Source organism: Equus caballus, chromosome 5, assembly GCF_041296265.1.
Source record: "Equus caballus isolate H_3958 breed thoroughbred chromosome 5, TB-T2T, whole genome shotgun sequence".
Lineage (NCBI taxonomy): Eukaryota > Metazoa > Chordata > Mammalia > Perissodactyla > Equidae > Equus > Equus caballus.
In genome coordinates, this window is record NC_091688.1 from 14,697,481 (window position 1) to 14,721,248 (window position 23,768).

At 35.6% G+C, this 23,768-nt stretch overlaps 1 protein-coding gene across 4 annotated transcripts in view; it reads left to right on the forward strand.

Moving 5' to 3' along the window:
* CEP350 (centrosomal protein 350) overlaps positions 1 to 23,768 on the forward strand; it is a 160,223-nt gene that overhangs the window by 18,862 nt on the left and 117,593 nt on the right. For all 4 annotated transcript variants that reach the window (XM_014739627.3, XM_070267826.1, XM_014739626.3 and 1 more), the window contains exons 2-6: positions 12,362 to 12,447; positions 13,721 to 13,764; positions 15,774 to 15,888; positions 16,957 to 17,116; positions 20,561 to 21,183. In XM_014739627.3, coding sequence (XP_014595113.2) covers positions 12,375 to 12,447; positions 13,721 to 13,764; positions 15,774 to 15,888; positions 16,957 to 17,116; positions 20,561 to 21,183 — 1,015 coding nt within the window. In that variant the 5' untranslated portion in view covers positions 12,362 to 12,374. The remainder of the gene's footprint in view (positions 1 to 12,361; positions 12,448 to 13,720; positions 13,765 to 15,773; positions 15,889 to 16,956; positions 17,117 to 20,560; positions 21,184 to 23,768) is intronic.

The window sequence follows — 23,768 nt, forward strand, 5'->3', positions numbered from 1 at the left end:
AGAAGAGAGTCTGTTTTGTGGATGATTGATGATCGTTTAAGTTTAGACCTTGACAGATAATGTCTCATAAAATAAAGCAGTCTCACAGGCTATTGAAAATTTGTTAACTCTTTCCTGAATGTCAAAATCATTGACAACATGGCTCTTAGCTATTCTGCCATGAAAAATACAATTCATGAAATAAATTTAAAAATGTCAACTTATTTGGATTATCTAGTCTAACTCTTAGAAGCATTTATATAGAAAACCATGGTTATCTACCTTTGCGGAAGTGCAGGATTGTGACAAGCTTATTACTAGATCACAGTACTTAACTTTTATGAGCATGATAAACTGATGCCCTTAGGGTTCCTGATGCAAAATTGTCTCTATCCCTTCTTTCTCCTTCATACTACACATGTATTAGGCATGCCTTAATTAATATGGTGTCTTTAAGGATATTCCTCCAAGAAGCTTTAACAGATCTCCCCCAGAGGAATTAATGTCTCCTTTTGTGATAATTGTATGCATATTATGGTATTGTCCAGACTGTTATATTTTTCAGTTAATTAATGTATGTGTTTACCTCACTTGATTAGTGGATTCTTTTGAGAATGTGATGAAGGCCGTGATTTCCCTCTCTAGAAAAATGTACATAGATGATATGTACAGAATTTTGCATACAATTTCAGAGTTTGTAAATTCCTTGAATCTCATTCATGGATCCCTAGGTTAAGAATACTTGTACTAGGTTCTGAGGTTGTAGAGGTCAAGGCCATTTCATCTTCCTTTTGTGTCACACACAATGCTTTGCACAATTAGATACTCAAAAAATGTTAGCACAAGCCTATTAATACGCAAGTTTATTCTCCCCATTCTCAGCCTTAAAAGACAAAAATTGTTACATTGGGATAAAGAATGCTACCTATTTTTTGTATATAAGATATATCTAAAATAAAGTGTCACAAAAAGTTTAGAATTAAAAGGATAGGGCAGATATAATAAAATAAAGCAATGCTTGCTTTTTATTAATAGCATAACATACAGAATTAAATACTAAACACGTTTCTCTGGGGACAAAGATGGTCAGGTGTTTGTTTTTTTGAGTTCATAATAGTTTACATCATTGTGAAATTTCAGTTGTACATTATTTCTTATCTGTCCCCACATAGGTGCTCCCCTTCATCTGCTGTGCTCACCCCCCACTCCCCTTCCCCTGGTAACCAGTGAACTGTTTTCTTTGTCCATATGCTTGTTTATATTCCACATATGAGTGAAATCATCTGATGTTTGTCTTTCTCAGTCTGACTTATTTCACTTAGCATAATTCCCTCCAGGTGCATCCATCTTGTTGCAAATGGGATGGTTTTGTCTTTTTTTCTGGCTAAGTAGTATTCCATTGTGTGTGTGTGTGTGTATACATATATACACACACACACATACATATACCACATCATCTGTATACATTCATCAGTTGATGGGCACTTGGACTGTTTCCATGTCTTGACTATTGTGAATAGTGCTGCAATGAACATAGGGGTACATATGTTACTTTGGATTGTTGATTTCAAGTTGTTTGGGTAGATACCCAGTAGTGGGATAGCTGGTCATACGGTAGTTCCATTTTTAGCTTTTTGAGGAATCTCCGTACTGTTTTCCATAGTGGCTGCACCAGTGTGCATTCCCACCAGCAATGTATGAGGGTTTCCTTCTCTCCACACCCTCCCTAACAGTTGTTATTTTTAGTCTTAGTGATTATAGACATTTTAACAGGCATAAGATGATATCTCAGTGTAGTTTTGGTTTGCATTTCCCTGATGCTTAGTAATGTTGAACATCTTTTCCTGTGTTTCTTGGCCATCTGTATATCTTCCTTGGAAAAATGTCTGTTCATATTCTTTGCCCATTTTTTGATCAGGCTGTTTGTTTTTTTTGTTGTTTAGTTGTATGAGTTCCTTATATTTTATAGAGATTAACCCCTTATCAGATATATGATTTTCTCCCATTTGGTGGGTTGTCTTTTGGTTTTGATCCTAGTTTCTTTTGCCTAGCAGAAGCTCTTTAGTCTGAGGAACTCCCACTTGTTTATTTTTTCTTTTGTTTTCCTTGTCTGAGAAGACATGGTATTTGAAAAGGTCCTTTTAAGTTCAGTGTCAAAGATGTACTATCTATATTATCTTCCAGGAGTTTTATGGTTTCAGGACTTATCTTCAGGTCTTTGATCCATTTGAGTTTATTTTTGTGTATGACATGAGATAATGGTCTATTTTCATTCTTCTGCCTGTGGCTGTCCAGTTTTCCCAACACCATTTATTGAAGAGACTGTCTTTTCTCCATTGTATGTTCTTGGTACCTTTGTCTAAGATTAGCTGTCTGTATATGTGTGGTTTTATTTCTGGGCTTTCAGTTCTGTTCCGTTGATCTGTGTGCCTGTTTCTGTACCAGTACCATGCTGTTTTGATCATTATGACTTTGTAGTACATTTTGAAGTTAGGGATTGTGATGCCTCTAGCTTTGCTCTTTTTTCTCAGTATTGCTTTAGCAATTTGGGGTCTTTGATTTCCCCATATGAATTTTAGGATTCTTTGCTCTATTTCCGTGAAGAATGTCATTGGCATTCTGATTTGGGATTGCACTGAATCTGTAGATTGCTTTGGGTAGTATGGACATTTTAACTATGTTTATTCCTCCAATCCATGTGCATGGAATCTCTTTCCATCTCTTTATGTCCTTATCTATTTCTTTCAATAATGTCTTATAGTTTTCATTGTATAAGTCCTTCACCTCTTTAGTTAAATTTATTCTTAGGTACTTTATTCTTTTTGTTGCAATTGTAAATGGAATTGTATTCTTGAGTTCTCTTTCTGTAAGTTCATTATTAGAGTACAGAAATGCAACTGATTTTTGTGAGTTGACTTTGTACCCCACAACTTTCCTGTAGTTGTTAATTGTTTCTATTAGTTTTCCGATGGATTCTTTATGGTTTTCTATATATAAGATCATGTCATCTGCAAACAGTGAGTCTACTTCTTCACTCCCTATTTGGATTCCTTTTATTCCTTTCTCTTCCCTAATTGCTCTGGCCAAATCCTCCAGTACTATATTGAATAAGAGTGGTGAGTGTGGGCATCCTTATCTTGTTCCTGTTCTCAGAGGGATGGTGCTCAGTTTTTCCCCATTGAGTATGATGTTGGCTGTGGGTTTGTCATATATGGCCCTTATTATGTTGAGGTAATTTCCTTCTATCCTCATTTTGTTAAGAGTTTTTATCATAAATGGCTGTTGGATCTTGTCGAATGCTTTCTCTGCATCTATTCAGGTGATCATGTGGTTTTTATTCCTCCTTTTGTTAGTGTGGTGTATCACATTGATTTGCGGATGTTGAACCATCCCTTTGTCCCTGGAATAAATCCCACTTGATCATGGTGTATGATCTTTTTGATGTATTGCTGTATTCGGGTTGCCAGTATTTTGTTGAGGATTTTTGCATCTATATTCATCAGCGATATTGGCCTCTAGTTTTCCTTTCTTATGTTATCCTTTTCAGGCTTTGGTATCAGAGTAATGTTGGCCTCGTAGAATGTGTTAGGAGGCACTCCATCTTCCCTAATTTTTTGTGATAGCTTGAGAAGGATAGATATTAAATCCTCTCTGAAGGTTTGGTAGGACTCCCCAGGAAAGCCGTCTGGTCCTGGGCTTTTATTCTTTGGAATGCTTTTGATTAGTTTCAGTCTCTTTACTTGTGATTGGTCTATTCAGATTCTATATTTCTTCTTTTTTTTTGAGGGAGATTAGCCCTAAGCTAACATATGCCGCCAATCCTCCTCTTTTTGCTGAGGAAGACTGGCCCTGAGCTAACATCCATGCCCATCTTCCTCTACTTTATATGTGGAACGCCTACCACAGCATGGCTTGCCAAGCAGTGCCATGTCCGCATCTGGGATCCGAACTGGAGAATCCTGGGCTGCCAAAGCAGAACATGCGCAGTTAACCACTGTGCCACTGGGCCGGCCCCTATGTTTCTTCTTGATTCAGCTTTGGGAGGTTGTATGAGCCTAAGAATTTATCCATTTCCACTAGATTATCCATTTTGTTGGCAAATGAGGTTTTTGTAGTATTCTCTTATAATCCATTGTATTTCTGTGGTATCTGTTGTTATTTCTGCTCTTTCTAATTTTATTTATCTGAGCTTGCTTTCTTTTTCTGTTTGTTAAGTCTGGCTAGGGGTTTGCCAATTTTACTTATCTTCTCAAAGAACCAGCTCTTTGTTTCATTGATCCTACCTACTGCCTTTTTTCTTTCAATAGCATTTATTTCTGCTGTGATTTTTATTATTTCTCTCCTTCTGCTGACTTTGGGCTTTGTTTGTTCTTTTTCTAATTCAATTAGGTGTAGTTTGAGATTGCTTATTTGAGATTTTTCTTGTTTGTTAAGGTGAGTCTGTATTACAATGAATTTCCCTCTTAATACGGCTTTTGCTGCATCCCATGTGAATTGGTAAGGTATATTTTCATTTTCATTTGTCTCCAGATATTTTTGATTTCTCTTTTAATTTCTTCAATGATCCATTGGTTGTTCAGTAGCATGTTGTTTAGTCTCCACATCTTTGTCCTTTTCTTAGCTTTTTTCTTGTAATTAATTTGTAGTTTTATAGCATTGTGATCAGAAAAGATGCTTGTTATTATTTCAATCTTCTTAAATTTGTAGAGGCTTGCTTTGTTTCCCAGTGTGTGGTCTATTCTTGAGAATGTTCCATGTGTACTTGAGAAGAATGTGTATTCTGCTGTTGGGGATGGAGTGTTCTAAATATGTCTATTAAGTCCAACTGGTTTAGCTTTTCATTTAATTCTACTGTTTCCTTGTTGATTTTCTGTCTGGATGATCTATCCATTGATGTGAGTGGAGTGTTGAGGTTCCCTACTATTATTGTGTTATTATTAATGTCTTCTTTTAGGTTTGTTAATAGTTGCTTTATGTACTTTGGTGCTCCTGTGTTGGGTGCATAGATATTTATGTGTTATTTCTTCGTGATGGGATGTCCCTTTGATCATTATATACTGCCCCTCTTTGTATCTCTTTACCTGTCTTATCTTGAGTCTACTTTGTCTGATATAAGTATGGCAACACCTGCTTTCTTTTGTTTGCCATTAGCTTGGAGTATTGTCTTCCATCCCTTCACTCTGAACCTGTATTTGTCATTGGAGCTGAGATGTGTTTCCTGGAGGCAGCATATTGTTGGGTTTTGTTCTTTAATCTGTCTCGCCACTCTGTGTCTTTTTATTGGAGACTTCAATCCATTTGCGTTTAGGGTGATTATTGATATGTGAGGGGTTTATGCTGCCATTTTATCACTTGTTTTCCGGTTCTCCTGCATTTCCTTTGTTTCTCGTCCTGTGTATTTTGGTCTACCAATCAAGTTATGTAGTTTTTTACGTTGTGTTTCTTTGTTTTCTCCTTATTTATTATTTGTGTCTCTGGTCTGCTTTTTTGTTTAGTGGTTACCCTAAGGTTTGTATTCAAAATCTTGTGGATAAGATAGTCCCTTTTCTGATGGCCTCTAATTTCCTTAGACTAGACCGATTCAGTCCCTTTCCTCTTCCTCTCCTAAGATGTTTTTCTCACATCTTATTCCATCTTGTGTTATGAGTTTGTGGTTAAAATGACAAGATTATCTTTGTTTTCGGTGTTTTCCTTCCTTTTGTCTTTAATGCTGTACTTGAGTATTTGCTATCTTGCTCTGATTCTGTTGACCTATTTATCTCCTTACTCCATGCTTTGTAACCCCTTTCTCCCTTTTTTTTTTAGGTATGAGGGTCTTCTTGAGGATTTCCTGTGGGGGCGGGGCAGGTGGCATCTCATGGCTACAAACTCCCTTAGCTTATGTGTCTGGGAAAGTTTTTATTACTCCATCATATCTGAAGGATGTTTTTGCTGGATAGAGTATTCTTAGGTGAAAGTTTTTGTCCTTCAAATATTTGAATATGTCATTCCACTGTCTCCTAGCTTATAAGGTTTCTGCAGAGAAATCTGCTGAAAGCCTGATGGGGATTCCTTTGTAGGTTATTTTCTTCTGCCTTGCTGCCCTTAGTATTCTTTCTTTGTCATTCACTTCTGTCAGTTTCACCACTATGTGCCTCACAGTAGGTCTTTTTTTTTTTTTTAAAGATTTTTTTAATTTTTTTCCTTTTTCTCCCCAAAGCCCCCGGTACATAGTTGTATATTCTTCGTTGTGGGTTCTTCTAGTTGTGGTATGTGGGACGCTGCCTCAGCGTGGTTTGATGAGCAGTGCCATGTCCGCGCCCAGGATTCGAACCAATGAAACACTGGGCCGCCTGCAGCGGAGCGTGCAAATTTAACCACTTGGCCACGGGGCCAGCCCCCTCACAGTAGGTCTTTTTACATTGACATATTTAGGAGATCTGGCAGCCTGTTCCACATAGATTTCCTTCCCTAGGTTTGGGACGTTCTCTGCTATTATTTCTTTGACCAAGCTTTCTACTCCATTCTCCTTCTCTTCTCCTTCTTGAATACCTTTAATTCTTATGTTGCATTTCCTAATTGAGAAGGATATTTCTCGGACTCTTTCTTCATTTCTTTTTAGTCTTAGTTCTCTCTCTTCCTCTATCTGGAGCATTTCAACATGTCTATCTTCCATTTTGCTGATGCACTCCTCTGTGGTGTCCCCTCGAGTATTCAGGGAATCCATATTTCATTTTATTTCTTCCATTGTGTCTGTCATCTCTAATATTTCTGATTGATTCTTCTTTATAGTTTCAATCTCTTTTGTGAAGTAGCTCCTGAACTCGTTGAATTGTTTCTCTACATTCTCTTTTAGTTCATTGAGTTTTTTGATGATAGCTGTTTTGAATTCTTTGTCATTTAGATTACATAATTCTGCATCCTCAGGACTGACTTCTGGGTAGTTGTCATTGTCTCTCTGGTCTGGAGATATAATATAATGTTTGACATTACTAGAGGAATTGGCTTTGTTTTTTTAGCATCCTGGCATTCTTTGGTCACAGTTACCACCTATCGCCACTGAGTCGGGGTCAAGAGCCATGTGTTCTGTGCCGTCTCCCTTCGCTTGAAATCCCAGGGGCTGGAGCTGAGCTGAGCATGTTGGGGGAGGGGCACTTTCTCCTGCCTGCTCTTGGGGTTTTCTCCCTCTGCTCTTGCTATCTGCTTTTCTGGGTTGTTGGCTTGATAGGGTCAACCCCTGCGAAAGCTTTTGCCCTGGTAGAGAGCTTCCCTCTAGGCTGCAAGGGTCCTTGGGAGTTCTTGATGTTCCTGTGAATGAACGTCCCCTCCCCTGTTCCTTCCCTCTCAGAGGCCTCCCACAGTCCTGGATCATAGTCTGTTAGGAGAGAGAGTGAAGTTTTCTCCTACCCCATTCCACCTCCAGCCTCTCCGCCCTCTGTCATATGGCTGCGTGGATCTCTCTGACATTTTCTGTATTGTGTTTGGCTGTTCTCTGTTGGAGTATGAATGACCTTCTGATTGTGTATTGGAGGGGAAAGAGTACTGGCAAGCTTACTCTGCCATGATGCTGATGTCACTCTCAAAGATGGTCAGTTTTTATTGCAGAAATATAGAATTCATGATGACACTATGACAACTATGAACCTTTATGCACTAAATAATATCAAGCTATATAAATGTTAATTTACAGAAATATGAAGAGAAATAGACAAAAAGTAGTTGTAGATTTTTGTCCACCTCTCTTAATTCTTGACAGATTAAATTGGCAAAAGAGAATATACGGATATACAATGAATAAATAATTCCAAAATTCCCATATGGCTGTAAAGTTGTTGTTATGTTCTCTATAAAACATTGAACTGGGAAAGTGACTTCATTATCGCCCAAGAAATAATCTTGAATAAGTTTAATGTGTTTGACTTGGTAAACACTTTAAAGTGGTTGGAAAAGGCATTTTGCAAATTGAGATTTATACTTTAAACATAGTAGAGTTTCGACAGATTAGAGTCTCTTCTTTCTATGAAGAGATTTTTTCATTATACTCTTTCCTCAGGTATTCTTTTTTTAAATTTTTATAAAAAGTGATATTTTATATATAATATATTCTTACATAAAGAACAGACCTACTTAAATACTTTCTATTGATAATGCTCACTTATTGGGCATGGGATAACAAGGGATTTTGACAGGTGGATTATTTAGAAATTGAGATGCTTCATGAGACTAAACATTATAGAACTGAATATAATTATAAACTTAAACTAGGATATAATTCTTTCATGTTATCTGAAAATAGTTTGAAGTATAAATACTTCAATTTATATTGAAAGAGTAAAAACTTTTAATTGAAGTATACTTTTGAAAAAGCCTTATAAATGTACAGCTTGATGAAGTCTCATAAACTGAGTACATCCATGAAATCAGCGCCCAAATCAATAAACAATATTATCAGTACCTTAGAAGCCCTTCCTTTCTCCAATTCTAGTCACCTCCACCAATCCATACATAATGACTGTCTTCACTTATAACACCATAGATTATTTTTGCCTGTTTGATACTTTATAAAAACGGAATTATACAGCACGTACACTTGTTTCTGGCATTCTTCACCTAACACATTTGTGATGTCCAACTGTCTTGTTGTATGTAGTTGTAATTAGTTCATTTTCATTGTTAAATGGTGAATATACTATAATTTATTTACAGGATGAAATTTTACATAAATGTCATACTCCTAATAATTAGTCATTTGCATTTGAAGATGATTGACCATTAATAGGGTTTTTATTTTGAAGCAGATATAGATTCTTTTGTTTTTATTCATCTACTCATCTTTACTTTACAGATTTACTCATTTACTTTACTCATCTGTCTCAGCCTGATGAAAATTAACCCCTAAGCATAGAGATTCTGGATATCTCGTGTTTGGTTATTTAATCTATTTCTCTGTCCCATTGGAAAATTGATAATTACTATCTATTTTAGCATTTATTTTCACTTTAAAGTGAAGTCTGCGTAAAGAAAACTTTTGTCAAATCATTGACAGATTTAATAATATAGAATAACATGTTTGTTTAGTTGCCATTTTGACAGTTGGCTAGACCAAAACAAGTATCTTTATGAGAAGGAAAGTAAAATGAGTTAACTTTTGAATTGTGTTAGCAGCTCTGATTAAAGTTTTTATAGTTGGAAAAATTTTAAACTGTTGGCATATTTGTTGATTTTAGTTTTTCTACCATCCTACATGACTGTTTTTAAAAATCTAGATTGACTTTTCTTAGAGCCATATTGTATAATCTATGAAAAATTTTATTTTTAGAACATTTTTGAAGTTTTTTCCTAGTAAATTTATAAACCAGAATTATTTACTATAGGTGAAATTAGCTCCTTAAAAATTAATTATGCCTTTAGTTTTACATGTTTAGATTTAGTAGGTAGGCTTTTCCTTTTCTTAAATTTAAATTTAGGTCTTTAATATTCAGCATACTGAATTGCCTTTGCAGACAACTAATTGAAGAAAATTATTTTTATCAAATATAATAAAGACTTAATGACCTTATTAAACTTTTTATTTAATCAACTGATATTGATTAAATAAATTGATAAGAAGAGCATTAAGATCCTGCCTGGTGCAGCCGTTAAGTTCGCACGTTCTGCTTTGGCAGCCCAGGGTTCGCTGGTTCAGATCCTGTGTGTGGACCAACGCAGCGCTTGTCAAGTCATGCTGTGGCAGGCATCCCACATATAAAGTAGAGGAAGATGGGGACAGATGTTAGCTCGGGGCCAGTCTTCCTCAGCAAAAAGAGAAGGATTGGTGGCAGATGTTAGCTCAGGGCTAATCTTCCTCAAAAAAGAAAAGAAAAGATCCTAGTAGGTAAGTGGGCAAAGGATGAGAAAAGAAAATTCACAAATGAAGAGCTAAGATTACGATCTATGGCAGAATGTTTAGTCCTGCTAGCAGTCTGCTAAATTCAAATTAAGGTAACTGTTGTCTTCCTACTTCATCAGCAAAAGTAAAAAGAATAGATAATACTCCATATTAAAAGATACTAATAAAACTGGCGGGTTCATATTATTGTAAGTTGGAAAACAGTTCAACGTTGGATTTCAAGAGCAGCATGTTCTTCACATTCTTTAGTTCAGTTTTAACGCACTTTGTAGATCCTATTCTAGATAAATAATTCAAATGAGCAAAAATTCATATACACAAATATGTTTATTTTTAATAGAGAAAATGAGACATAGTATTGTATTGGTAATCTATTGCTGTGTAACTCCACTTCCAGGATTGGTCACTCATATGGCTATAAGTAGAAAGAGTCCATTGTTTGCCACATGGACCTCTTCATAAGGCTGTTTGGCCTCATGACATGCCTTTTATGACTTAGCCATGAAAGTCACACATTGTCACTTCCAGCACATTTGATCTGTTAAAAGCAAATCACTTGGGGCTGGCCCTGTGGCCGAGTGGTTAAAGTTCGCACGCTCTGCTTCGGCAGCCCAGGCTTTCCCTGGTTTGGATCCTGGGCATGGACATGGCACCTCTCATCAGGCCATGCTGAGGCAGCGTCCCACATTGCACAACCAAAGGCACTCACAACTAGAATATACAACTATGTACTGGGGGGTTTTGGGGAGAAGAAGAAGAAGAAGAAAAAAGAAGATTGGCAACAGATGTTAGCTCAGGTGCGAGTCTTTAAAAAAAAACTGAATCACTAAGTCCAGCCTATATTCAGTGGGAGAAAAATTAAGCTCTCTTTCTTGAAGAAAGCATCAAAGAATTTGTGGATATATTTTAAAACCACACAAATGTCCAACTGTTAAGTAGGACACAAAATTGAAATTACAGTGATTACAGTAAAAAAAATTAGAATAGAAGGGACTATGCAAAATATCATAATGATTGTGTTATGATTGTGGGAGTAGGGATTAGTTTTCCCAGCCTGTATTTTCCAAACTTTCTGTGTTATTGTTATATGACTTTTATAACAGAATAATTCCTCTATATTCATAGGAAAATATAGTATGACTTTTATCATCAGGCTCTCTAGTCAGCATAAGCAGATCGTGATCTTTCTCTTTGAGTCATAATCTAAGTTTTTTCCTTTCATTTTTTTTTATCGTGGTAAAATACACATAAAATTTACCATCACAGCCATTTTTCAGTGTATGGTTTAGTGGTATTAAGTGCATTCATATATCATTGTACAACCATCTTCACTACTCATCTCCAAAACTATTTTCATCTTACAAAACTGAAACTCTATACCCATTAGTAACTCCCCATTCCTCCCTGCCCCCAGCCCCTGGCAACCACTATTTTACTTTCTGTCTCTATAATTTCGACTACTCTAGGTACTTCATATAAGTAGAAACATCCAGTATTTGTCTTTGTAACTGGCTTATTTCACTTACATAATGTCCTCAAGGTTCATCTGTATTTACAGCATGTGTCAAAATTTCCCTCCTTACAGGCTGAATAATACTCTGTTAGGCTGGCCCTCATGGTCTCGTGATTAAGATTCAGCACTCTCACTACTGGGGCCTGGGTTTGTTTCCTGGTGAGGGAACCACACCACCCATCTGTTGGTTGTCACACTGCGGTGGCTGTGTGTTACTGTGATGCTGAAAGCTATGCCACCGGTATTTCAAATACCAGCAGGGTCACCCATGGTGGACAGGTTTCAGCAGAGCTACTAGACTAAGACAGACTAGGAAGAAGTATTTGGCCACCGACTTTGGAAAAAATTGGCCATGAAACCCTGTGAATAGCAAGCATTGTCTGATACAGTGCTGGATGATGCGAGGATGGTGCAAAAAGAGCAGGCAGGGTTCTGCTCTGCTGTACACAGGGTCGCTAGGAGTTGGAATCAACTCCATGGACTAACAAACAAATATTCCGTTGTATGTATATAGCACATTTTACTTATCTTTTAATCTGTTGATGGACGTTTGAGTTACTTTCATCTTTTGGCTATTGTGAATAAATGCTGCTCTGAAAATGGATATACAAGTATGTCTTCAAGACCCTGCTTTCAGTTCTTTTGTGCTGAATCATATGTTAAATCATATGGTAAATTTCTTTTTAGTTTTTTGAGGGACTGCAGTACTGTTTTCCACAACGGCTGTACCACTTTACATTCCTGCAAACAGTGCACAAGAGTTCCAGTTTCTCCATATCTTCATCAGATATAGATTTTTCATCATGATATAAATTTTTAATGGTTTAATTTTCCAGGAAAAAATAGTTATTAGCTTATCAGGAACTCTTAAGAGGGTATAAAGATAAGTTTTAAAGATGGTTAAATTCTTTTCTGACTTTCTTGAAAGGCAGGATAAGTCAGGGCATTTTCTTTACTAGTATAATATTGATGCTTAGTGAATGCTGATGATGTGATTGCAGGTAAATTGGCAAGATGAGGAGCAGCAAATCAAAAGAGGTGCCTTTACCAAATACAAGGAACTCTCCAAGCAAGGATACTGTTCAAGGTATGATTGGTTTTTTTTAAACTGGAACTTAATCACTTGTTTAGGTCATGTGTACAAAATTCTGGGCTAATCAATAAATGAAAATTATGCATATGCTTTGATTTATGAAAAGTAGATAAATAACTGAAAAAATTTAATCTTGTTTTAAATATATGTTACGTCACCTTCAAAGACATCCTATGGTAAACTGTTTTGTAAAGGAGAAAATCCTTTTTAAAAAAAGAATCAGTATATGCAAAATTAGTTTTATACAGTTTCTTAGACATTCTGACTTAATGTCCACAAATGGTATAATATAGCTCTTAATATAGTTATAGACCTATAGTGCACAGAAAACAAGTAGTAGTCTCATTGAACTCTTTTTTTTTTCTTTGATGAGGAAGATTAGCTCAGAGCTAACTTCTGTCGCCAATCCTCTTTTTGCTGAGGAAGATTGGCCCTGAGCCAACATTTGTGCCCATCTTCCTCTATTTTATATGTGGGACACCTGTCACAGCGTGTCTCGATAAGCAGTGCATATATCTGCACTCAGGATCCAAACCTGTGAACCCCAGGCTGCCGAAGCGGAGTGTGTGAACTTAACCACTGTGCCACTGGGCCGGCTCCTGAACTCTTTTTTAAAATGATACATTGGCAGTAACTTTAATTTAGGGCGTACTATTTTTTGAGGGACATTGACAAACTGAAATACATCTGTAGGATGATTAATGGGTTTGTGAGGAATCTGGAAATCATGTCACATAAGGAGCATTTGAAGGAAATGAAAATATTCCAGAGAAGGATGACTCAAGGGAAATAATGTGGCCTTATACTACTTGAAGGGCTATTATTTTAAAGACTAAATAGATTTTACCTTTGTTTCTACTGGTAGATCAAAGTCTGGAGTAGTTTTTAATCTTTTCACGTCATAATGTGAAATATAGTACAACACAAAATTTTCTATTTGTTCAGCTCATTGGGGTAAACTGAGAATACTGCTTAATGTTGGAGATGTCTAATGAGGGTGTTGATGCAGGTGTTAGTGCAGCTGTCCTAATGACTAAGGGGATCAGTGTCTAATATAATACTATACCATATATCGAGAAGCTCAGCTTTATAGGAATGGAGAAGAACCATGTTTTGACTCAACATAATAAAACACTTGCTGTGGAGTAGTTCTGCCTAATGAAGTGGTTCTCAAATTTTTGAGTGCATTTTGGAAGCTTATTAAAATGCAGATTCTGAGGTCCGCTTCAGAGATTTTAATTCAGTAACTATCAATGTTCCCCAACAGATATAACCACATCGTGGGATGCACTTTCTCAGACCAAGGCTGCTGTAAGTAGTTATAGTTTCCATTTATTTCTTTCTGGTTTAAAATTGATTTCCTGTTATGAGTGAATAGATTAAAATTTTTTCTCTAGTGCTTTTTTCTTTTGAGGAAGATTAGCCCTGAGCTAATATCCACTGCCAATACTCCTCTTTTTAATGAGCAAGATTGGCCCTGAGCTAACATCTGTGCCCATCTTCCTCTACTTTATATCTGGGATGCCTCCACAGCATGGCTTCATAAGTGATGTGTAGGTCTGTGTCCTGGATCCAAACCTGTGAATCTTGGGCCACTGAAGTGGAGGGCATGAACTTAACATCTATGCCACCAGGCTGGCCCATCTGTAGTGCTTTTTTGGTAGGAAAATAAAGTCAAAGATTTTGGTAAGAAGTTGTATACAACATATTACAAAATGAACATTAATGACAATTATTAAATAGTAAAGGAATAATCAAGACACTGCTTTATCTATCAGGAATATTAACAATATGGCATATGAAGTGTTAAAATACTTTGTGCTAGTCCTTCTCCTTTAATAAATTTGCTCATTTGGTATTTTGAAATGAAGATTTAAAACATAGAGAATGAATTTGTGAAGGTGGGGCTGTGTAAAAGCCTTAGAGAAGACAGGAAATGAAAGGAGCAGCTTCTCCTTGAATGGACTGTGAGTTATCTCTTCTTTTTAGCGGCAATAACAGACTTTTTTCTCTCAGCACTACTGAAGAAGAATGACTATGGGCAACTTGTTCTCATTTGTGTTCTGTCCACTCCTGTCTGGAGTTTAGGAAACTAAATTTGGCAAGTGCTGCATAGTCCCTTCAGAGGGAGACCCTTTCCTTTTTCTTTTCTTTTTCATTTGCTCTCTGGGCAAATTACTCTTCTAATATGTCCTTTTTTTGTTTTCTTTTATATTCTACGTGAATTTGAATCACTTATTTCTTTACTGTCTGAGTATAGTATTTTCTGTCCCCTAATCTTTTGAACTGGTTTGAAAATCAGTCTGGAAAAGGTACTATGGCCTAGATTTGGTCATAATGCAGGGTCAAATTTTGGCCCCCTGAATACAACAACATATATTCTCTCTCTTTGACATGAGCATTATAGATAATGCAGGAATGGTTTTTATCCCCCAATGTAATTTAGAACTAAACTAATTTAGAGATGAATTGTTAATAGTTGTTTTTCAAAATTATTGGGTTTTTAAAAATAATTTTTAAAGATGATAAGGGGCTCATAATATAAATGGGGGGAAAAGCCTGATAGAGAAGTATTAGTATATAAAGGCTTTTTCCAATTTTGTGAGTACATTGCCCTGCAAAAATCTGAAAGAAGATAAATCAGAATTTTACAGAAAGTTTTTATCTCTATGTGCTAGAATTTTGATAATTTTAATTTCATTTTTTTTTATCTTTTCTGTATTCTCCTGTAAGCACGTGATACTCTACTATTTAGGGGAAAATGCTTTTAAAATCATTGAGAACTTTGGTAGTTTTACCAAAAGTTGACTTACGTTGTAAAGTGTATGGAAACCTGGTTTCTATCTTGTTAATTTTGTCCTTATTGTGAAACTTATTTTATAGACATAAGACTATAAAAAGCTGTGGCTGTTTGAATAGCCCTAAATTTTAGTCCAGCTGAATCATTCTTTCCTCACTTTTGCATGTAAAGTGCACAAGGTATAGCATAATGATATGCAACATATAATGTCAGAAAATTTACTGCTTAAAAAACTCAACAATTAAAAAAAAGTCAACAAGGCAAATAGGAACTCTAATGTTCTTCAGAATCTTTTTAATTTTCTTGTCCAAACTTGGGCAGCATTGTGCCAGTTGTTAGCCTAGCTGAAGTAGTAAATAATGAAAAAAGTATTTTTTTCCATTAAAATAAAGCATTCCTGAGTTTTTTCTACTTTGGAGGAAGGTAGTGGACAATGTAGTTTTAAATAACTATGTAAATCAATGGTAGCTGGTTTATTTATAGAATTAACCTGTTTGTTGTGATGGTGTTTCAACTTTAGCTGAGACACATTGAAAACAAATTAGAAGTAGCCCCTACAAGTACAGCTGTGTTTGATTCTGTCATGGATACCAAGAAATCTTCTGCAAGTGCTACCCGAAAAATAAGTAGGAAAGGTATGTATGAGGTTATTTCCAAAGATATAAATATATTGAATATAAGTTTTTTGTGTTAATTTTGTTTCAGTTTAATTTCTTCTTACAGTCCCATGTATCTGCTTACTCTTTTGTCGGAGACCATACTTCATTAGCATTTAGTTTAGTTTTTTTCTTTTTTTGAGGAAGGTTAGCCCTGAGCCAGCTGCTGCCAGTCCTCCTCTTTTTGCTGAGGAAGACTGGTCCTGAGTGAACGTCTCTGCCCATCTTCCTCTACTTTATATGTGGAACGCCTACCACAGCATGGCATGCCAAGTGGTGCCGTGTCCGCACCCGGGATCTGAACCGGCGAACCCTGGGCAGCTGAAGCAAAATGTGCGAACCTAACTCCTGTGCCACTGGGCCGGCCCCAGCATTTAGTTTTTTCCCTTTGATACTGAGCATTATGAAGCAGCCTCGTATTCAGTAACTGTAGATGATGTTTTCACCATCTTTTGATCAGGACCTTAGCACCACTACATTACCTTTGACAGTGAGTTTTCATTTGTTTTTAGTGATAAGAATTTGATTTTGAGCCTTTGGGGTTATATATGTCTTTTTCTTTTTTTAATTCACACTTACATTATATCACTTTGAAATTTAGTTGACTTATTAAGGTTTATATATTTTTCTTGGGGTTTAAAATCATAAATGGAATGTCTGTCTTACGGATACTATCATAAATTGACACAATGCAAATATTTTCTTTGGTTATCTTTTATATATTTAATTCTGTGGTTTCTTAAATAATGGACTAAAACCTGTAAGTCTGTTGGGTTTTATCTGATATATTTTTTGAGTGAGAGCCTTTGACAAAAAGGAATTTTATATGTAGAATTTTATTTTGCATTGTTTGCTCAGACTACGGTCTTATTTTCTATAGATTGAGTTACTGTAATATTTTAACCTGAATGTTTTCCAACTACTTATATAATATCCAACTAGAGATGCCAGAAATAATAGATACCAAAGTTATTTCTAGAGACTAGCCAAATTCAGAGACAATTTCATTTTATATCACATGTTCTCACAAATTTCCTTTTCCTTCAGATGGTAGATACCTGGATGATTCTTGGGTTAATGTTCCAACCTCCAAATCTTCTAAATCACGGAAAGAGAAATCTCGTAGTCCTCTTAGAGCTACCACCCTGGAGAGTAATGTAAAGAAAAATAATCGTGTGGAATTTCGTGAACCTTTGGTTTCTTACAGGTTAGTGTTTACAAAAGAAAAAGTTGTCAAGTAGAGTTAGCCTGTAATATTTACAGTAAGGTTATAGTTTGTTTTCTGAGTTTTTCATAGTCCTCTGGCTCTAGTATTATTACCATTTTCATTTTCCAAAAAGATAAAGCAAAAATCTTTTATATTATGAAATACTGACTTTCTACTCTTTTACAGATTAAATATTTGGGGAGGAGAAGTAGTAATATTTACCCCAGGCCACCACCATTTTAATGTATATGTTTACTACAGACAAATTATTCAGTCTCTGGAATTGTGGCTTTTTTCCCCTTTATATCTCAAATTGGGTGTTCTGCATAATAAACTTTGTATAGTGTAGTTTTTTTCTTATTATTTTTTGGTAGCATTAATCAGTTACCTAAAATTTCTCTGTTCTTGAGAATGCGAGTTGGTTTATTGTTTTACTTGGTTGCCGGTGGCTCCTTTCAGCAACCTACTCAGTCAGATGTTCAGGACTGGTGTATGAATTTTGATGGTATGGGTAATATCAAATGCTTTACATTTTTGCTGGCTGATAATTTAGGATATTCAACAGATAAAATTATAAAATTTGGTATCTGTGGGACATTTTACTAATGATATAAATGTGTTAAAGCTCTTAGTGTAGCAAATAGTAATAAGTAATAAACACTGGACCTCATATTTCTTTGTTACATTTATAAACATTTTTAGTGTTAAGTGTGAATCAGTAAATCAAGGAGTTTCCTGATGGTGCTTGATAGTACTGGGTGTATGTTTGTACTCTTAAATTTGAGATGAGGAATTTGAGAGATGGAGGTTGATTATGAGTTCAGTTTTCAATATGGTAAATGTAATGCAATTTTGAAATATGTAAGTGAAAATATTCAGTAGGCATTTGAAAATTTGAGTAGGAATGTGTGCAGAAAGGTCAGGACTGGGAATATAAATTTGAGAGTTGTCACTAGTGTTGAAGTGATAAAAATGATGAAAGAATGGGCCAACCCTGGTGACCTAGTGGTTAAGCCTGGTGCACTCTGCTTCAGTGGCCCAGATTTGGTTCCCTGGGCATGGGCCTACACTACTTGTCTGTCAGTGGTCAGGCTGTGATGACGGCTCACGTGCAAAAAGAAAAAAAGAGGAAGATGGGCAGCGGATGCTAGCTCAGGTGAATCTTCCTCGGCAAAAAAAAAACAACATGAAAAAACATAGAGACTGCCAGGGACTTAATCTGTGTAAAAGTTCATAGTTTAGAAAAAGGAGAAGGGAAAAATTTGAAAAATAATCAGAGTTCAGAATCTTTAACCACACATATATTAAACAACTTGCCTAGAAACATAAGCATTATCAGAATTGAACCTAAATTACTATTTATATTCTGGTGTTCTTCATGCAAAGAATAAAGCCTGATATTTAAAATTGTGTAAACTATATATCTTTTAAGAAAAGGAAAAATTACCCATAGGATAGCTGTGAATAGAATGCCCTTCACCTGGCCAACTCCATTCATGACTTAAAATTCGTCTTTTATCACCTTCGGTACAAAACATTGCCAGATCTGTTTCCACTCTGCTGCGTTCCCCCAGCCTGTTGAGTTCTTCCTCTGTGCTCCCATGACACCACGTCACTTCCTCTAGTAGATCTGTTTCCACTCTGCTGCGTTCCCCCAGCCTGTTGAGTTCTTCCTCTGTGCTCCCATGATACCACGTCACTTCCTCTAGTAGTGCATCTTCATGTTGCATTCTATTTGGATTCCATATCTACCCATTATATTAGTTTCTGTAAGGCTGTAAATCTGTCTTATTCTCAAAGTATTTTTTAATGCCTGTCATCTACTAAATATTTCATAAGTATTTTTCCCCAGTATTTTATTATGAAAATTTTCACATTTACAGAAAATTGAAAGAATTGGATAGTGAACACCTTACATGAACTCATAAATATTTAATGAGTGCATGAATGAAAGAAAGACTGTCAAGTTACTTTCCTTTTTCTTTTGGTCAGTTGTCCTTCTCTTTTTAAGATTGAGGCGTGATATGTAACTTACCGTTTTATGCTTTATTTTATTTTCTCTGTGTGCTAACTTTAGACCTAAGTGATTTTAACTGTGAATTGTTGCAGTCTGATCAAGACAGTGAAAATAATGACATTTAGTCTTGATCTGTAGCGGGAGCTGCAAACTCAGTTCTCAGCCCTAACCATGTTTAATAGTCAACCGCTCAGAACAGGGTCTAATGTTTTTGCGTCGTGGACCTCAAGGAGAATCTGATGAAAGCTGTAGGCTATCTCCTTAGAAAATCGCGCATACTCATGTACTCTCAATAGATATGATTACTATGTTATGCTGTAACAGAGTCATGGCTTTAAGAAATTCTGTGCTGTTTAGAGTTTTATGTCTTTATGTGAAACATCTATATCAGTGCTATACAATAGAACCGTTAATACGAGCCACACGTGTAATTTAAACATTTTTAATAGTCACACACACACAAAGATGTTTTACTTTTTTGTTGTTCTAAATCGTTAGAATCTGGTATGTAATTTACATTACAGCACATCTCAGTTTGGACTAGCCATATTTCAAGTGCTCAGTAGCTACATGGCTAGTGTCTACTCTTTTAGACATTGTAGATCCAGATTGTTGCTATGTCTGCTTTTATAGTTTTTTTGGGTATTTCCTCATGATTCATGTGCTCTTCTTTCTGCTGAGGCTTATTTGTCTTTATTACCCTCCCTTTTAATAAACCTTCCCTGTTCCTAAAATATAACTTATTAGAATGATTTGTAAAATAAAAATAGTCTCTGAATGAAGACTTTTGCTAGTGCTGTTATGAATAGAGAATATGGACATTGTGATATGTACTTTGGCTACGCCCAGTCTTCTTTGCTTATTCCAGGGTTTCTAGATAGACTTTTCATGGTTCAAAACTGCCAAAAAAGTGGTCTGTGGTTCACAGATCTTTAACTTTACTAAGCACATTTATTTGGAGGAAAATATTTATTGTACCTCTACTTTATTTCTACTTCCAATCTATTTGTTAATTTGGTACATTATTTAGAAGCTATACATTGAAATGCCAGTATTTGAGAACTTTTTCTCCTAGTACTTAATATTTCATAAAGGAGTAAAATATACATTTTGGTAATAGGTGTCAAATGAATATCCAAAAGTCAGATTATAATCCTGTTTTCTGAGGTTCTTAAGGAAATCTTGCCACACATCTTTTGCATATTTCTTATTTTATAATATGCAGATTATAATTTAAATTATTTGCCATCTAACTTGATAACAGGGGGCATTGAGCCTTAATAATGGTTATTTTTAATCTATGGGAATTTCTAGGTTTTTTAGGTCTCTAATGTTAGCTTAGAGCTTTCCCTTCAGTTTGTATGACTGGTTTCAGTTTGACTGGTTTTTGTACTCTTAATTCAAAGCTTATTTTTTTTCAATAATAGGGAAATCCATGGCACACCTTCTAATATAAGTCCCAGCCATTTAGAGTCAAAGCATGTATATTGTGTGGATGTTAATGAAGAAAAGCCTGAGAGTGGAAACCAGATGATATGCAATCGAGGAGAATGGAATATACGTTGCTGTGATTTTGAGAGCTCCCAATCATCTGTCATCAGTGATACAGTTGTTAGGTTTTTAAATGACCGACCAGTAATTGATGCATTGCAAAATTCTGAATGTTTGATTAAAATGGCAGCTCCTGTGAGAACTGAGGAAGAAAAGCCTAATAGAGCAAAAGGAAGTGAGAACAATTTGAAGACTTCTGTGAGTAACATGGGCCATGATGTTGATCCAAAAGTGTTACGGCTAACTGACTCTTCTCCGTCTTCTGCTAGTACTTCTAACTCCCAAAGATTAGATATCTTAAAGCGGCGACAACATGATGTCAAACTGGAAAAACTCAAGGAGCGGATTAGGAAACAGTGGGAACACTCAGAAGAAACAAATGGCCAGGTCCAGAATCTGGGTCATATTGACCATCCAGTAATGGTTGTTAATGTTGACAGCTCTGTGACAGCAAAAGTCAGGAAAGTGGCAACAGCACCACCTGCTCCAACATATAAAGGTTTGTAATCAGTCTTTTTATCTTTCTCTCTTTTCCTGCCTCCTTGTCCCCCTTTCTATCTAGATGAATTCGAGTAGAGAGGATCATCTTTAGAACAAAGTGTGATTCCCAAATCAAATGCATGAGAAAGTAATTCAAGGTCTCGGTTAAAAACGCAGATCCTACACTGGACCTATATTAGAATTTCTGAGGATAGAGTCCAGAATTGGAGTTTTTAACACATTCCCTCAGGAGATTCTTATAGTTTGAGAACAACTATGTGAACATTTAATAAGTTTAACAAAAGAGAAAATAAGAGTTAGTACCATTTTCAGAGAACTGAAAGAATATTGCTCTTATTCTGCCTTTGGATTGTTACTTGAAGTTCTTTCAAAAGTAATATTTAACAGATAATTCAGTCAGTTCCAGTTAATATGGTTACAGAATATTTTGGTAGTGACATTCTGATCCCATTATTTTAACCTTCGACGCAAAGGGTTATTTTCCTCATGTTTAAGAAAATAAATACTTAAATCAGATTTATACCAACATTGATAGATTTCCATTGAGAAAATGCTTTTCAGAAAGAATTTTCATTTTTAGCCAAATCACATTTTTATATATGGTGGTCTTAAGGAGTTTGTTATTTTTATGTTCCTGAAATTATCATCATAGGGTCATCCATGTAAAGTTTTTAACAGAGTTAATTCATTAATCAGGTTAGTCTATGTTAGACTTTTATCATTAAAACTTTTGCCATCATAATTGTAGCCTTTTTTTGTGATAGTACTCAAAGTTCAGTCTTTATAGATAAATGTATGAAGGTCAAAATATTTTCAAGATTTATTTCTTCTGTTAATTTTAAGTTATTAACTAGGACAGTGTTTGCTGTAGTCAATTTTGTTTAGTATTTTTCTACCTAATTTTTCCCTGACCAGTTTCATAGTTTTTTGTAGTCCTAAGGTGTGATCAGTCATTTTTTTCTCCAGAACAAATTTTCCTTTGTACAGTTTGAGCAATTATCAGTTTTACTTTGTGTTGCTTATTATGTTTTGCTAGTGATATTCATTGTGAATTACATAAAAGATGGAAAATTTGCATTTTATTCTAGCTAATTTGTGGTAAAATTGTGAGCAGTTCCCTTTAGAATACTTAAAAATTGCTCTGTTATCCAGGATTGATCTAATGTGTTATCAATAAAATTCTTTCACATCCTTCTAGTCATATGTGTACCATGTAGTGATTGTTCACATTGTTGACAGAGCAAATAGCAAATACTGGGGTCAGATTGTTCTTGTTGGTTCTGAGATAGTGATTATCCAAAACTTTTGCTGTACTGATGTCAGACCCTTTAAGTGCAGATTGTACATTTAAGGTTTCTTCATTCTAGAAGTCAAAATTCTGAAATACTAAAAGTTATTCCACCAAGACAAGGTGAAGATGGTCAATTTGAATCCATATTTTATTTAATAATGCAAAAATCTAAAGATTAAAAAAAAAACCTAAAGAACCAGCATGAAAATCTTAAATATAAGTGTCTTTGAGTTGGTTACTGGATTTTGCATATTCCTTTTACTTACTAATTTTTTAATATCCTAGCTTTCATATTAAAATATTTTGTAAATACAGTGTTTGGGGGCTGAGTTTATGAAACATAGTATGCATTTGAGAAGTCATAACAGAATATGATTTCCAATGTCTTGAGCAATGGATTTATTTTTCCCAATAGGGAAAAACTTTTTTATGCCAGCTTTTTGGCAGTGTAAATTAAAAGCGTCTTTAATATACTGTATCCTAAAGTGACATTTTAATTTCATTTGTTTGAATATGTAAGAAATTCTCTTGGTTCACACTTCAAAAAATGAAAAGGGCATACCTTGAAAACCTCTTATCAAGGGCCTGCCCCCTGGCCAAGTGGTTGAGTTTCACCCTCTGCTTTGACAGCCCGGGGTTTCACTGGTTCAGATTCGGGGCGCAGACCTAGGACTGTTCATCAAGCCATGCTGAGGCGGTATCCCACATAGCAGAACTAGAAGGACCCACAACTAGAGTATATAACTGTGTACTGGGGGGCTTTGGGGAGAAACAAAAAGAGGAAGATTGGCGACAGATGTTTGTTCAGGACCAATCTTTAAAAAAAGAAAGAAAACTTCTTATCAGTCTTGTGCTCCAACTACTTGGTACCTTTTCTGGAGGTTACTCGTGTTAACGATTTGCGTATTCCTTCAGAGATAATTTTTGCATATGCAAACAAATGAGAGAGTGTGTATGTTTATTTTCTTTCTTTTTTTATACAGTTAGCATACTAAACCCGTTCTGAACCTTGGTTTTTCATTTATGTTTTTGTGTTTGTCATTTTTAAAAGGAAACATAGGAAGTGTTCTGTGATTCTGCTTTAAGAGTTGAAGTAGTGAGCACAAACAGTGTTTATGTGATTCTTTCTTGTCCTATACTTAGTTGTTTGCACATCTTTTTCTTCCTGGTATAAATGCTCATGAAGGTTAGGAGCCTTTATTTGTCATCTTTATTTTATTTCAGAGCCTAGTACAGTGTCTTAGACATAAGTAAGTGAACGGTAAATTTTTTATTCTATTCAGTAAATGCAA